At 39.5% G+C, this 14626-nt stretch overlaps 1 protein-coding gene across 1 annotated transcript; it reads left to right on the top strand.

Moving 5' to 3' along the window:
- The first annotated feature begins 1744 nt into the window (after positions 1-1744).
- On the top strand, positions 1745-14105 carry slc49a3 (solute carrier family 49 member 3). The gene is made up of 10 exons (XM_061048547.1): positions 1745-2146; positions 6508-6666; positions 7507-7723; positions 8278-8354; positions 8768-8905; positions 11171-11287; positions 11532-11684; positions 11882-12039; positions 12322-12425; positions 12791-14105. The coding sequence occupies exons 1-10, from the start codon at positions 1979-1981 to the stop codon at positions 12955-12957; spliced, it is 1458 nt and encodes a 485-aa protein (XP_060904530.1). The 5' UTR covers positions 1745-1978; the 3' UTR covers positions 12958-14105.
- Positions 14106-14626: the final 521 nt, after the last annotated feature.

Raw genomic sequence — 14626 nt, 5'->3', positions numbered from 1 at the left:
TTTAGTAGTTTCACTTTCTCATCCAGTGATTTTTTTTAAAGGGTGAGAGAGAGGGAGGAGTGTGTTGTGTTGCTCTGCCCATCTGCTCAAAGAGGTTGAAGGACTAAGGACGTCTCACTCTGCTCATATAACCAGTTACCTGACAGAAAGATTACCAACAGGAGAGCAGCAATCTCATTTAATAATTTAATAATGCAAGCACGTTGCACTCATTGGCAAACAGGTATAGTTGTTGTTTAATAGCACAAAAACGAAGCTGTCAGAGGATGCAATTTATCAAAAGCAACATAGAGGCTGTCGTTAAAATAACCTTACTTTAAATGTCAGGTAATCGTTTAGAAAACTTTTTCTTTTGCAGATAACCAAAAGTAAACACGTTATTGTAACATTAAAGAAAAATGACTGCTGTCCTCTTCATGAACCCTGTAATTGTGCTGCTGCCTGTCTAGGCCAGGACGCTCTTGTAAAAGAGATTATTAATCTCAATGAGACTTTTTCCTGGTTAAATAAAAACATTAAAAAAAAAATTAAAAATATGTGTTTGTCACTGACAGAAAAGGCAGTTGGAGCATGTTAAAATTTAATTTAGTTTCAAATTAATTTCCTGTAGTTTTGTCTTGGACTGATGACAAGTTAGATGTTTATTTTAGATAGTTTGTTTATAATGTTAAATAAGCTTTCCTCTATAGCTTTCTTTACAACAAGGATTTGATTTGATAAGTACATCCTCTTCACATTGTCTGCCTGTTTGTATTCATTTTACTATCAGTAACTAGAACTTCAGGAAACCACCTATCATGATAGTACAGGTTTACCATTGTTTAATTTTGTTTGGGTTATTTTAGTCAGCATTGACCATTTCTCCCCACAAAAAAGACATAGAAGTAACATGAAAATTACAAATAAATACAAAGTTTCCAAAATAATATATTTTGGGATTGAACCAACCAAAGGTGTAGGCTGATCATTAGTATGCTTAAGATCCACAGAGGCTTACTTTTCTAGCTCCGTCCACCAGATAGTTCAGGAATGAAGGAAGACCAGTCCAGTTGCCTTCAACCAGTCCAGTTGCCTTTGGATCAACCTTTGAATTTACCATGACCTGGATGACTGAGAACACAGACACTGTGTAAGCTGATCAGTTTCAGCTTCTGTAAAATGGAATTGTGTTTCACTTTTTTTCGAGTTAAATTCAAAACATACAAAAAATGTTTATACAAAGTCTTATAAAGGATGAACATGCAACACCAAAATACACAGGAACAAGTTAATTCAAACATAAATCAAGACTAGGGGGGGTTATATATAAAAATAAATAAATAAAAATCAAACTTTCCAAAAGTATAGTGATTAATTTGAAGCTAATCTCACATTGATTTTTTTAATGGCAGAAACAGTATATATATTGTATAGAAGCCCATTCATTCATAATTTTTTTTAAAAAACTGAGAAGTAATGGTAAGCAATACCACAGAGTAAATTCACTCTGATAAAGGAAAACGTTAGAAAAAGAAAGAAATCACACATTTTTGTTACAGAAAACATCATCAAACCTTTAAAAAATGTAACTTTTATGGTAGACCAAGTGTGCCAATGTTAAATGGGATTCTGTATTTATTTAAGCTGCATATTGGATAATTGTTTTTAAATGTCCAGAAGGTTGTGGTTATATCCAGTGCCGTTTATTTAGCAACCGAGTGGTGTATCGTTTTTATAGAAGATCTTTGGTACAGTACCGTGACACTCCCGGCGGCTGACCCGAATCGTGAAGGGGTGTTTTCCGATTTCTCCCAGCCGTCACATTTTAAATGGCTTTATAATACTCCTAAAGACAACTTAATGGATTAACAGAGTGTATTTTAAAAGATATAACCTAGTATATGTGTATTTTAAGGACCCTGTGACCGCCGACATGAACTTTGTGATGCCTTGGATATTTGTACTGTGTTAACCAGCTTCAACATCGACCACAACAACAATGGAGGAAGAAGGCGAAGTTTCACCGGCAGTTCAAAGTGTTTACTCTGCCGTGAATGCTCTGAAAGGACCAAACCAAGAACTGAAGAAACTTCTGTCTTTTAAGGTTTACAAGAGGAGGTGGTTTGTCCTGCTGGTGCTGTGTCTGTTAAACTGCTCCAACGCGACGGTGAGTTAGCGAAGAGGGTTACACGACAGTAAATTACAGGTTCATTTTAATACAGCTTGACGCAAATGTAGATTTTATGGAAGCCGAATTGTGCCAAAATTAAACAATCCGTGATGGACGGACTTCTTAAATCTTAAAGCAGCAATGTGTAGGGTGAGTGTTGGTAAAATGGGACACTTTCTGGATCAATTTGTTGAACCATTCCAATGCCATAACTCCTAACTTTATACATTTATATATGTTAAAGAGGACACATTATACCCCTTTTCCACCTTTTCAAACAGTCCCCTGTGGTCTAAATGAAACATCTTTGTTGTGCTTTGGTCAAAATATAACATGAATCAAGCACCAGAGGAGGTTTGTGACCCTGTATAAACCATCTCACTCAGAACGCTTCGTTTTGGTGTGTGTGTCTCTTTAAATGCAATTTTGAAACTGAGCATTTTTCTCTGTGTTGTAAGACTTAGGCAGACCACAAACAAAGGACCGGATGGATTTATTTCACATTTTGTGGGTCAGTAGACACTCAGGGCGCGGTCACACTGGCCATCCGTACCGTGCTGTACCCAAGCACGATTGCCCCCCCCCCCGCAGCGCCATTCCCACTACACAGGACTATCCGTGCCTAAGCATGATTACCTCTTGTACATAACGTCGTAATACAACACATGCACGCTTTATGTTATTATGAAGCTCAGTTTACAAACAAGCGGACGAGAGAGAGAGAGAGAGAAAAAGAGACGCGCAGTCGAGTCCGCGTCTGTACATCAGAGAACAACACAGAGCATGACAACTACTTTACTGACTTTTCAGCTTATTTTAAGCCATTTTAATCAGACACAGCAATAAATAAATAAAAAAAGAACAACACAGAGCATGACAGCTACTTTGTGGCTTATATTGTGTCATTTTAGTCAGATACAGCCATGAAACTCTGGATTTCTCCATAATGAAGGCTGTCAGCGTTGTGTACCCGCGTGCTTGTGCTCGTGCATGAAGTGTACCGTGCCGAAGCACACCTCTCCGAAGTGTGCCAAAGCCAAGGAAGTGTACCGTACCTTAGCACGATACAGAGCGGTCACACTGGTCAAACGAACTGGACTTTAGCGTTGAAGCGTGCTTGGGCACGGTACGGATGGCCAGTGTGACCGTGCCCTCAGGTTACCCAAATATATGTTCAAAAACACTGTAAAGTGGATTTTACATAATATGTCCCCTTTAACTCGTTTCCTACAATATACAGAAGAAAAAATAAAGACAAATCAAACAGAGAATTTATGACTTAAACTCAAGCACAACATGTCCTGGGAGTAGTATGTTATATTCTGGTTTGAAAAACACAGAGAAAAATTAAAAGATAAGTAATTTCAGCATTTAAATATATTCAAATAACCAAAGAATGTCAAAATAACAATACAATGGGTACATTTAACAACCAACATTAAACAATTTAAAAGCATTTGTTGCAATAGTTTAATAGTTTTTAAGTCGCTAGCTGGTTGCAAGCTAGTTGAAGCGTAGTCCAGTTACATACATGAGAAGAAGACATAATTCAATTTTTACACTCTGTTATCAGAGATACTACACACACACATATAGGCCAGGTATACACACACATGCACAAACAGGATCCAATGGTCATGAACTAAATGAGAGATGTCAGAGTGAATGGCTGCACACAAGAGAGAGTTTGGGATTTGGTGCAGTGCTTGGAAAGTGACCTTCTCCAGCAACCAGACCAAACTATACCAGCAACCCTCTGCTTCCCAGCCCATGTCCCTATAATGACTGAGCTACTGCGTCCCAAAATATTGTGTACAAATTATTAACTCATTACTATTTCTATTAATATTCTGAGTGGAGAATGCCACTTGCTAGCTCATGGGATTTTCTTCTGGCAATGCTCACTCACATTCTCATGTCAACTTATTATTGATTTGATGTGCCAATAAAAAAAATGTAAATTTACGAGGCATTGGCATTCAAACATACTCAAGTACAAAGGGTAAAGATTTTTCATCTATCACATTAGTTTAACAAGATATTGTGTGTTTATTTACCACACTAGAGTCAAATGTTACACTAAGTTTTTTATATATGAAGACTTTTTATTTCACTCAACAAAATAAAACGGAGAATAGAATTAGAATAGAAGAAATTCAAAATGCAAAATCATGCAAAAGAGAACTATGGTGTAAATAAATCTACAAAATATAGTTCATTATTCGGTCTATTATTTCAGATTATTCCAACACCAAATGAATGCAGTTTTATTTTTGGCATAGTCAATACTTAGAGATGCTCTGTCACCACCTAATCATACTCAATGATTAGGTGGTGTAATATCTCTAAACACAATTTTTTTTTGTTTGCTTTGATTGTTATTTGGTACATTATAATTTTGATCTCAGATATAATAGCTTAGAATTCTTATTTGTCATACATTTCGGTTTCTATTATTTGCTTATTGTAGCAATTTTAGGCTTCCGTATTATGTTGAGCTTCACTCACTGGTGTCCTGTGTTAGGTTACACATAATTTGAATAAATCTTTACCTGTACGATATATCAATTCATCCAAAATGACATTCAAGTCATATTTAGCATTACTGGTAAGCTCGCCCCCTGTATACGATGATAAACTCCTGTTAGACTGTAGAGAGGTTGTTGTTTCACTGTCTTATTAATAATCAAATAATGGAGACACACCCCCTTCTCTTTGTTTACATGTTTTCCTTATGAGTAAATAGCAGATGCCACTTTAAATACTTCCTTAAATTGACAGCTTTATTGTCTCAGATGTCAGAAATGCTTAGTGGTTAAAAGACGACGTGTTTGTTACCACGGCGTTTGGATGACATGTGGTGTGTCTTTATGTTCAGAGAAACTTGATATCATTCCCTGGAGATGTTGTCATTGTAAAGCAGAGTGTGCCTGGAGGCAAGTGTGCCCGTCTCTGTCATGCAAACACAGCCCCACCCCCCCTCCTTTTACCCTCACCTTTTTTTTTTGCAGCTCCCAGGGGACTGGTCCTCTCTATGGGAGCTATTGTTTACACAGAGCTGGTGTTCACACGCACAAAGGATCCTCAGCTGGCCAAGACTCATTCATGATGCATCAAATAACAGCTGATGAGCCTGTTAGACATCAATCTGTCGGACGTTAGCCGGGATCAGGGTGGGATTTACAACAACAACAAAAAGCAGTGGTGGGCTGCTGATTGTTGTCTTGTAAATTGATTTAGGAGGAATTTTGAGAACCTAAACAACATTTTATGACGATATACAAACCTGAGAAACCCAAACACCTCTACATGTGCACACAGATCATTCAACACAGGTTATTTAGTTTATCACCAGGGTGTGACAAAGCTCAATAGTTCAAAATACAACCCAAGTTTGTGTCATCCTGGTAGAAAATTAAGAACTGCCATGCATGCAGAAAAGCTGGCAGTTAATGCTGGGTCAGACTCTGTGCAGGGTTGACCTCAGACAGGCTCCTAGGCCCCATTAGAAAATGTGTGTTAGTGACCCACACAAAGAATGTAAACAACACTGATATAAGACCATGACGAGTCTAGATTGCTTGTTTTTTTTTTTCCAGATCTCAAATTATTGAAATATTTGATCAAATTTTAGACTTCTTTGATGAAAGGTGTTGCACAGTTTTTCAATTTAAGGACAAAATACAACACTTTTAGTCTTTGTCTTGTCCTTGTGCAGACCCAGAATACCAGCGCCCGGGACGCCAAAAAACGATGAAGAGGGCGCCGCAAATACCAACAAAGTCTTGCAGCAAGGACATTTAAGAAGTCTTTTTTTTCTGAACTATTTAGCTTTATCTTCAGGGTAAAACAGAAGAAAACGTTTCCGTAGAAAGTGGAGGAAGGTTCAGGTCACTTTATTTGTATCCGTGTGTACATTTGGTTGAAGGGAGAGAAAGAAATTCAAAACAGTGGCTCAAATTTAAAAATACAAAACAAATGCAATAACCTAAACATGCTACGGACAAAAATATTGAAACAAAAGGACAGAGAGAGCATCAGAGATTTCTCCAGGATTCTATATGAAGTGGATTGAATAGTTTCAACACAAGAAACCTGCTCTGCTCTGCTGTGACCTGTTGCATTATCAGCTATTAAATAACACATCTTCAGGCTCTGCAGATAAAGCTGTCTGCAGGATGATCATTTTGTGTTTCATATTTAAAGATACTGTCCTAATTATAAACACCTAATTGTCTTAAAAAAACCTGTGCACTATATTCCCATCTCAGTCTTTAGGAAGTGATTTACTCTCAAATGACTCAATTTTTCAGATCTCATTTTTTTTAAATTGATTTCTTCATGTTTATTCTTTGTAGCTATGGCTGACTTTCGCTCCAGTAGCCGACCAGTCTGCCCAGTATCTGAACGTGTCTCTGGAGGACATCAACTGGTTGTCACTGGTCTTCATGGTGGTGGCCGTACCGCTCAGTCTGGGAACCACGTGGATGCTGGACACCCTCGGGCTACGGATCACGGTACGACACTCGCTCTGATCTGATCTGAGGCCTCACCAGGAGCTCCTTTATGTCGAAGGCTTTGCGTCAGTCCCTGTTTCCAGTACCCTTTGGGTTTGTTTTGTTTTTTACTGGGAGATCTCTTTCTTGATTGACTGTTTTAGGTAGAGCCTGTTCAAACAGTGCAGGGTGGGGTTTGTTTTTTATCAGAACAACACAAGTAACCAAGTGGAAAATGACTACAACAGGGGGAAAAGAGGAAAGACTGCAGGAGAACAAATATTAATCTAATGTTACAAATAGACTAATACTCTAAAATATTCATTATAAATGCTGTAGTCTTCAGGCAGAGAGAGAGAGAGAGAGGAGAATAAAAAAATATAATATTAAGAGCTTTCATTCTTTTGGCTGCTGAAAGTTAGGATTTCAGTCTTTTTGTGTCATCGCGTTTTTTAAAAAATAAATAAGGTTCCAGAACGACAGCTAGAAGATGTTTCACTAATTACTATAAAAAGAACATTATGAATATACTACCTTTATGTAAGTGGGGGTTGGGTTGGTTGTTTAGATAAATACTTTGGTGCATCAACAGTTTTTTGATGAATCATTTTCCTATTTAATGATCTGCCTCTAAAACAATGAAACTCCATATAATATAGAAGTCTGTCAAGTGTGTTTAAAAGCATGCAGGAATGGGAACTGTGTGGTATTCTGGACAGAACTTAAATGATGTCTTTAGTAGTTTGTTTCTGAGCAACAACAACAATAATTTGTTTGTTTGGGAGTAAACAGATGTAAAGCTGCCACAATGATCAAACTGACTAAAGAATCCTGAATCTGTGTCACATCTTCACTCTGTAGTTGATTCTGGGGTCCTGGCTGAACATGTTTGGAGCTCTGCTGCGTTTCTGCGGGACCCCACCAGGTCAGGGATTTATGATCCGGTACCCCATAGTGATGTTCGGTCAGACCCTGGCTGCCTTGGCTCAGCCCCTGATTATCTTCACCCCCACCAAGCTGGCAGCTATCTGGTTCCCCGACAACCAGCGTGCCACTGCGAACACCATCGCCTCCATGTGTGAGTGATTCACTGTTTATTCAGATGAAAGCTGAGTGGAAATCAGAAAGCATTTAACATCGCTTTAAGGCTGTGTACTTTGTATATTCATCAATCTATGGTTCCAACTTAAAGAAACAGCTGTTCTTGTTGTTTTTACTTAGTCACCATGAAGCAGTTTTCTGAAAAAGTCTAAACCTCTTGTCATTCATTGTTGCCTCGAGTGCTTTTTTTTTTGTTGCTCTTTGTACCTAAAACAAGTAGGAAGTGGGTCCATGTCATCATGTGCTGTGAATACATTTTGGCATGTCAGCAAATTCTCATGCATACAAAGCAGAATGAAGCATGTGTCCAGACATGATTAACCACTGTTAAAAATGTTCTCATTATAATTTCTCTACTTAAAGATAAGAGGTATTATATGAAGTATTTCTGCAGATTCAGTGTGTGTATATATGTAGCGTGTAAGAACAAACAGAAACAGAGGAACAGAGAGGGTGGTAATGCTGCATTTATTCTTAACAGGACATGAAACAGAATCGCTCTTAAATCCCACTTCTCGTTTTCCTCCTCAGCCAATCCCCTGGGCATCCTCCTGGCTAACATCATCTCTCCCATGATCGCTCGAACATCTGCACAAATCCCATCCCTGGTGAGTCGAACTAGTAGAATAAAAAAACTCCAAATCCACCGATGAGAAGTCTGGGCAGGCTTCTGATTGAGTGTTAAGTTACCGCTCAGAAGCTGGCAGAAGACTTCCTTCATTCTTGGACTGATGCATATAGGGATCAATTCAAAGGCTATAGGTTGAGTCTTATTTGTGGACTTCTCTCTTCTTCTCTTCTCTTCGTCTTAAAGAGGTCTTCCATCTGTTTGCCTAGAATTAGGGGATTTCTGCGGGGCATTGTGGGATATCAGCTGCTAATAGAGAGAGAGCTGCTGCAGCTGAACTGTGTGTGTCCTTTTCTGGGGTTGACTCGCCTGCTAATGATGATAAATAGTCTCTGGTTTAAGGTGCTGACATTCATTTATCAACACATTATGTGTGTCTCTCCCCTCCTGTAGCTTCTGGCCTATGCAGTCCCGGCATGCATCATCTGTTTCCTAGCAACAGTGGGGCTACGGAGCAGCACCCCACCGACGCCGCCGTCAGCCAGCGCTGAGGCATCCAGCTCCGAGCCGTTTGTACAGGGGCTCAAACTGGTAAGCAGACAGGAGGGTGGAAAAGGCCAGTATTATACAGGCCGGGTGTCATGGACAGACAGATTGAAATTTTAAACTCTTTTAAATCTCTGAATCAGCTGTGTCACTTTTTTTTATTTATAGAAAGACTAAAGCTGCAGCATTAGGGACCATGTCTTCTTCCTTGGTAACATTGTGACTTTCAACTTATCTTTTAAGGTCTAATGGTTAACACGTTCCCTCCCTGTGTTTAGTAAGGACATCTGATATCTATGAGAAGAGATGTCTTGGGGTGCACATGGCCTAGTGGTTAGGCCCCATGTGAGAAGGCAATGAGTCCGTGATGCAGACTCAATGCCAAGAGAGGGGCAGCACTCTCTCTCACTCACACACACACACACACACACACACACACACACACACACACACACACACACACACACACACACACACACACACACACACACTGCACGGGCGGCTGATGACGTGAAATAAAACTTTGTTACAGTTCTGAGGTTTATCTTTGAAACGTAGGGACGGCACAGCAGACTGGAGTCTCCATTAACAGTGAAAAAAGATTGGCGTCATAAACACACAGTTCAACATTGGGGCAGCTGTGTCTCAGTTGGTAGAGTCGTCGTCTCGATAGGGGAAGGTCGAGGGTTAGATCCCCAGGACCTGCAGCAACATGTCTGATGGGCAAGACACTTAACCCCAAATTGCATCTTTTGTGGAATATGAATGCATACAGTGTGCGTAATGGGATTACGGTAGTTACATCTGATGGTCTCTTTACACAGCAACCTCTACCATCAGTGTGTGAATGTGTAGGTGTGACATGTAGTGTTAAAAAAGCGGTTTGAGTAGTCTGAAGACTAGAAAAGTTTTATACAAGTCCATTTACCATTTAACATTATGTCTCATGCAGTAGTAAACTCTGATAATATTGAGCTGTTCAGCTCTCTTTGTGTTATTCACAGCATGTATAAGAACTGATCGTGCATTATATTTGAAATACAGGACAGATCGCCTCATTGATGCAGTAAGACTCAGAGCATGAAAAACCAAGACAGATTAGAGTTATACATTTCCATCTCCTCTAATAAACATGAATCACCTGTATTCTAAGATAAACTACTCATGCTATCTTTCACTTGTCTTCTCCGGTTACCCTCTTCTCATTGCAGGATTGTCCCTTAAAAGTAAATAAAATCTAGGGAAGTTTAGGACTTCTGTGCATACTAGAGTATTTCATTTCATTTCCTTTATTACACATGAAAGATTAAACTGGCCTGACTCAGTTAAAACTGGTTTACAGCAGGCTCCTGTTCTGCAAACAAAGATCACATCAGACAAAAGACACGACCAACAATCGGCTCCATCTTTATTCTCAAAACGAGGAGAGGACATTAATTAGACCACACATGGACATGAACACAACTTACACAAAAGTAGAAATGTGTAAACCTCGTCCAAATGCACAAAGCAAGTTCAAATAAAATACAATCTACAACAAGCAGCATCATGGCATAAAACATAAGAACACCTCCACGTCATCATTCACCGCAGTAATTAACATTTTATCAGCATCAGCATCATCTTGCTCCTCCAGATGTTTTCTGGTGATGTTGTGTGGGTCTGCACGATGAGCTTTCCTCCTGCAGCGACTGACATTTCTGTCCGCAGCGATGACGCTTCTTACCGTGCCGATGATGAGTTTAGTCCGAGGCGATGACATTTCTACCTGCAGTGAGGATGTCCTCACCTGCATCCGTGACATTTCCACCTGAATGTGACGCTCTTACCTTGGTTCTAGCTGCAGTGAATGTGTTGCTATGCACATTGATAAAAAAAGTCCTTCTCATGAATACGACCTCTACAAGGCTTGATGTGACAGATCCCATTTCTAATCATTTCATGCATTAAAACTTTACATTAATTTAGGTTACAGTTACCATGGAGATAAAACAGACAGCTGTATATAGGTGTGGGAATCACAAGGGGAATCACAAGATGTCTCACTAGTGGTGCAACGGATCACAGATCTCACAGCTCGGATCAGATCGAGGATTTTTGCCTACAACTTAGGTCTAACAGGAATCGAATGATAAAACTATACAGACGGGGTCAGTTCATGGAAAACCCAAACTCTCTGAAACATATCCACAGTGCAGCAGCTCATTCCTGTTCTCGGTGTGTGCTCGTTGCTCCACTGTTGCTGCAGTGAGCTTCCATCCCTCAGAGGCCACTCTTACAAATCCTTGTTTATTCTGTGTCTTTCTGCAGTTGATGAAAAACAAAGCCTACCTCATCTTGCTGCTGTGCTTCGGTGCCGGCATGGCTGTTTTCAGCTGCTTCTCCACCCTGCTGGAGCAGATCATGTGTGTGCAAGGATACACCAACGTGAGTTCACTCGAGGATAAGACCGCATGAATTAGATCAACAAGTATGTGATGAGCAGTACAAGCATAACACAGAGATGAAATGTGTGATAGAGAGATGTGTAAGTGGGAACATTGGAGAGGGGGCCATAGATCTTTAATGAGTAAACAAATATTGTTAAATTTAACAGCTAAAGTGCAGTCTTTATGTAACAGGAACTTAATCATTATTTGCTCAATAAACCGGTTCCATGTCCTCGCTGCAGGACTTTGCTGGTTTATGCGGCGCCCTCTTCATCGTGTTTGGCATCCTGGGCGCTGGGATTCTGGGTCTGTACGTGGACAAGACCAAGAACTTCATTGAAGTCACAAAGATCAACTTGAGCCTCACTACTCTGGCCTGCATCGCCTTCTCAGTGGTGAGAACATCAAACAGAAACAGAACTGTTTGGATTTCAAGTGAATTCAAAGGAGAGCAGACTTTAAAACTGCTGATGTAAAAACAACAAATGACCTCAATGCCTGTAAAAGCCTGGGGATTGAACTGTAAAGTTTGTGTCAAATCTGATTTCCTTCACTGTAGCAGCTGACGGTTTGTTCTGTCCGCTCCTCTCAGGTGTCTCTGATGCGGGATCAGAAAATCGCCATCGCTGCCGTCTGCTCTCTTTTTGGCCTCTTTGGTTACGCCATTTACCCCGTGGCCATGGAGCTCTCTGTGGAGTGTTCGTATCCCGTGGGAGAGGCGACATCAGCTGGACTCCTTTTTATATCGGGGTAAAATCCAACATTACAGTACAGGCAGGAAACAGTGGATCAAAATCATCATAAAGATTTAATGATCAGGGTCAGATTAAAAGCATTTTGTTTTTTTATCCATCCCTCAAAGTAAACCTGTTTCTGTTTGTGTTGCAGATAGTTATTTATAAATCTGCTCAGATTTTAAATATTAATATTTTTTTTCAACAGAATAAACAGTTTTCAGCCCCCAGACTTCATCTTTCTACCTAATGTGAAATTTCATGTTTAAATAATCTCTTTTGTTTGTGTCCTTTCCAGGCAGGTTCAGTCTGTTCTCTTCATAATCCTCCTTCAGGCTTTGACCACACGGCTTGCAGACTCTCCTCTGTCGACGTGCGGGAGCGCCGTCCTGAGCTGGAGGGGTAGGTCATGTGATGTCACAACAACATGAGTAGCATCTTTGTTTGGAGCTGCAGCGCACTGAGCCGTCGTAAATTCAGCTCTGTCACTTTCAACCTCTTCAGTGCAAAGGCAACAAACAACACTTGTTAAGAGTCGTGTTCAGACTTTTTTTTTTGTGAAGAAAAAGTAGCAACATTTAAAGCATTTTATGATTTACATCTGATCTAATCTATAAATCCTTAACTGTTTCAGAGAAGATGTTTGAGATATGTTGCTTTAAGTATTAGCTAACAGATACACATCCTCCTGGACATTAAGAAAACTTGTGTTTTTCGATCAGTGGGAGCTAAAGTTTAATCCTAACGCTGATTTTTCTCTTCTTCAGTGCCGCTGATGGTGATGGCCGGTCTGTTCAGTTTCTTCACCTGCATCTTCGTGATTTTCTTCCACACTCGCTACAAACGTCTGGATGCCGAGGAAGAAGCGACGAACGGGACGGGACCGGGCAGCGGCTCGACGACCACCGAGCACTCCCTGAGTGTAAACACTTGAACCTCCTGAGAGGTTACAGACCCGCAGCTCGGGGGAAACTTGTGGGCATTTGTGTTAACCTGAGATCCAGAGAATGTTCCTGTTCAAGACATTCCTGTTCTCACTGATTCTTTTAGGTGATGTCAGGGCCAAACTTTTTTTTGTACTTTGATTTACAAAAACAGATTGTAATTTAATTTAGTTGCTACCAACAGATTCTTTCAATTTCTAAAATTAGGAAAACAAAGCACTTCACACAAAAACAGGGACTGTAGTGAGATAACTCTGTGAAAATGATAGTTTCATGGCCTCTTTGGAAAGTTATCTGTTTTCATTAGAAGTCCAGGTCAACTGGAGAAGTGAAAAGTTAGCATTCCTGTACTGATCATGTGTTTTAGATGATGTTTGGTTAATTTCTTACAAAACAAACCTTGTACCTTTTACTGACACAATGGGAGAGAGCTTTATACCAAAAATGAATACAGTCTGGTTTTTGAGAAGTGTCTGTATTCACTTCCTCTTTAAATGGATGTAATCAGTTCTAATCTACTGATGCCTCCTTGTTTTGTTTGGGACTTGTAGTCCCTCTAGTGAACGGTTGTCAGAGTCTGTTAGTGACTTTGACGTCTTGCCTTTTCTCTGCAAATGAGCCGAGAGGAACTGTTGTTTTTGAGGACTGACCTCTAAACCACAAGTGTTTACTGATGATGTTTTTATCCACTGACACATGCTCTGCCATCAGACTGCACTGAAGCTGCTTGAAATGAATCAATGACGCTGACATTTAAAGGCAGAACGGAAACTAAAGAGTAGGTTCAGAAAACGGTTACAAATATTTGAGATGACGTTTGAAATAGATACGACCAACATACCTGGAACAGTAGTTACTTCTCTTAGCAGACCTGCTTCTATAACTCGTTATTTTTTTAACGAATCATTTGCCAACTGTTTTGATAACTGAACGTTCCATTTTCCGTTTCTTAAACATGAATGTTTCTCTTTTAGCATTATCAGCAGCTGCTATGGCTGGATGTCCTGGTTCGGTTTAAAGATGACATCTTTGAAATTCTCTGTTACAATGGTATGAAAATGAGTTCAATGTTAAAGAAACTATCAACAAAGACTGCTCTTATCTTCAGTATTCAAATATTAAATCAGTCATCTCTACAGTTTGGCTTCATGGGGCAAAGTTTAACATCTGTTTCTTTCTGTATTGTACTACTACCACTGAAAGAACCTGCTTCTTTTAAATGATAACAAGCACATTTAGGTTGTTTTCATGAGATTTTGACTTATTTATCTTGTTGGAGTCTTTATGAATGAGGTGATTTCAGTAATTTTCTCAAAATATGGAGACATTACCTCGTTATCGTGGGAAGACTATTATCCTGAGAGAACGACATAAAGGAGTCAAGTATGACTCTCTGCCACAGAAAGGTGGAGTAAAATAAAATGTAATGTCTTCCTGTCTGCTTTGGGCTTCCATTTAAAAGGTCATACTTACTGACATTGACGCTATACAAATAATGATTGATTAATAACATACACTCAAAAAACTTAAGTCAGTTTCTCAAAATCAAGGAGTTCACACAACTGCCAAGTGAAATCAGTCTTTTCTAACGTATATAAAAAAATATATATATATAAATAAAAATCCAATGAGTTGTTAAACCAATCAGAACAACTTGAA

This window comes from Labrus mixtus, chromosome 10 (genome assembly GCF_963584025.1).
Source record: "Labrus mixtus chromosome 10, fLabMix1.1, whole genome shotgun sequence".
NCBI lineage: Eukaryota > Metazoa > Chordata > Actinopteri > Labriformes > Labridae > Labrus > Labrus mixtus.
The sequence above is the reverse complement of the archived record's forward strand: the minus strand, read 5'-3'. Positions and strand labels throughout refer to the sequence as shown.

Excerpts from the sequence above, each read along its gene's own strand:
- slc49a3 (XM_061048547.1), top strand. The coding sequence starts at position 1,979 with ATGGAGGAAGAAGGCGAAGTTTCACCGGCAGTTCAAAGTGTTTACTCT. Across the intron at positions 8,355-8,767 it reads CTGCACAAATCCCATCCCTG|CTTCTGGCCTATGCAGTCCC; the intron begins GTGAGTCGAACT and ends CCCCTCCTGTAG. Across the intron at positions 8,906-11,170 it reads TTGTACAGGGGCTCAAACTG|TTGATGAAAAACAAAGCCTA; the intron begins GTAAGCAGACAG and ends GTCTTTCTGCAG.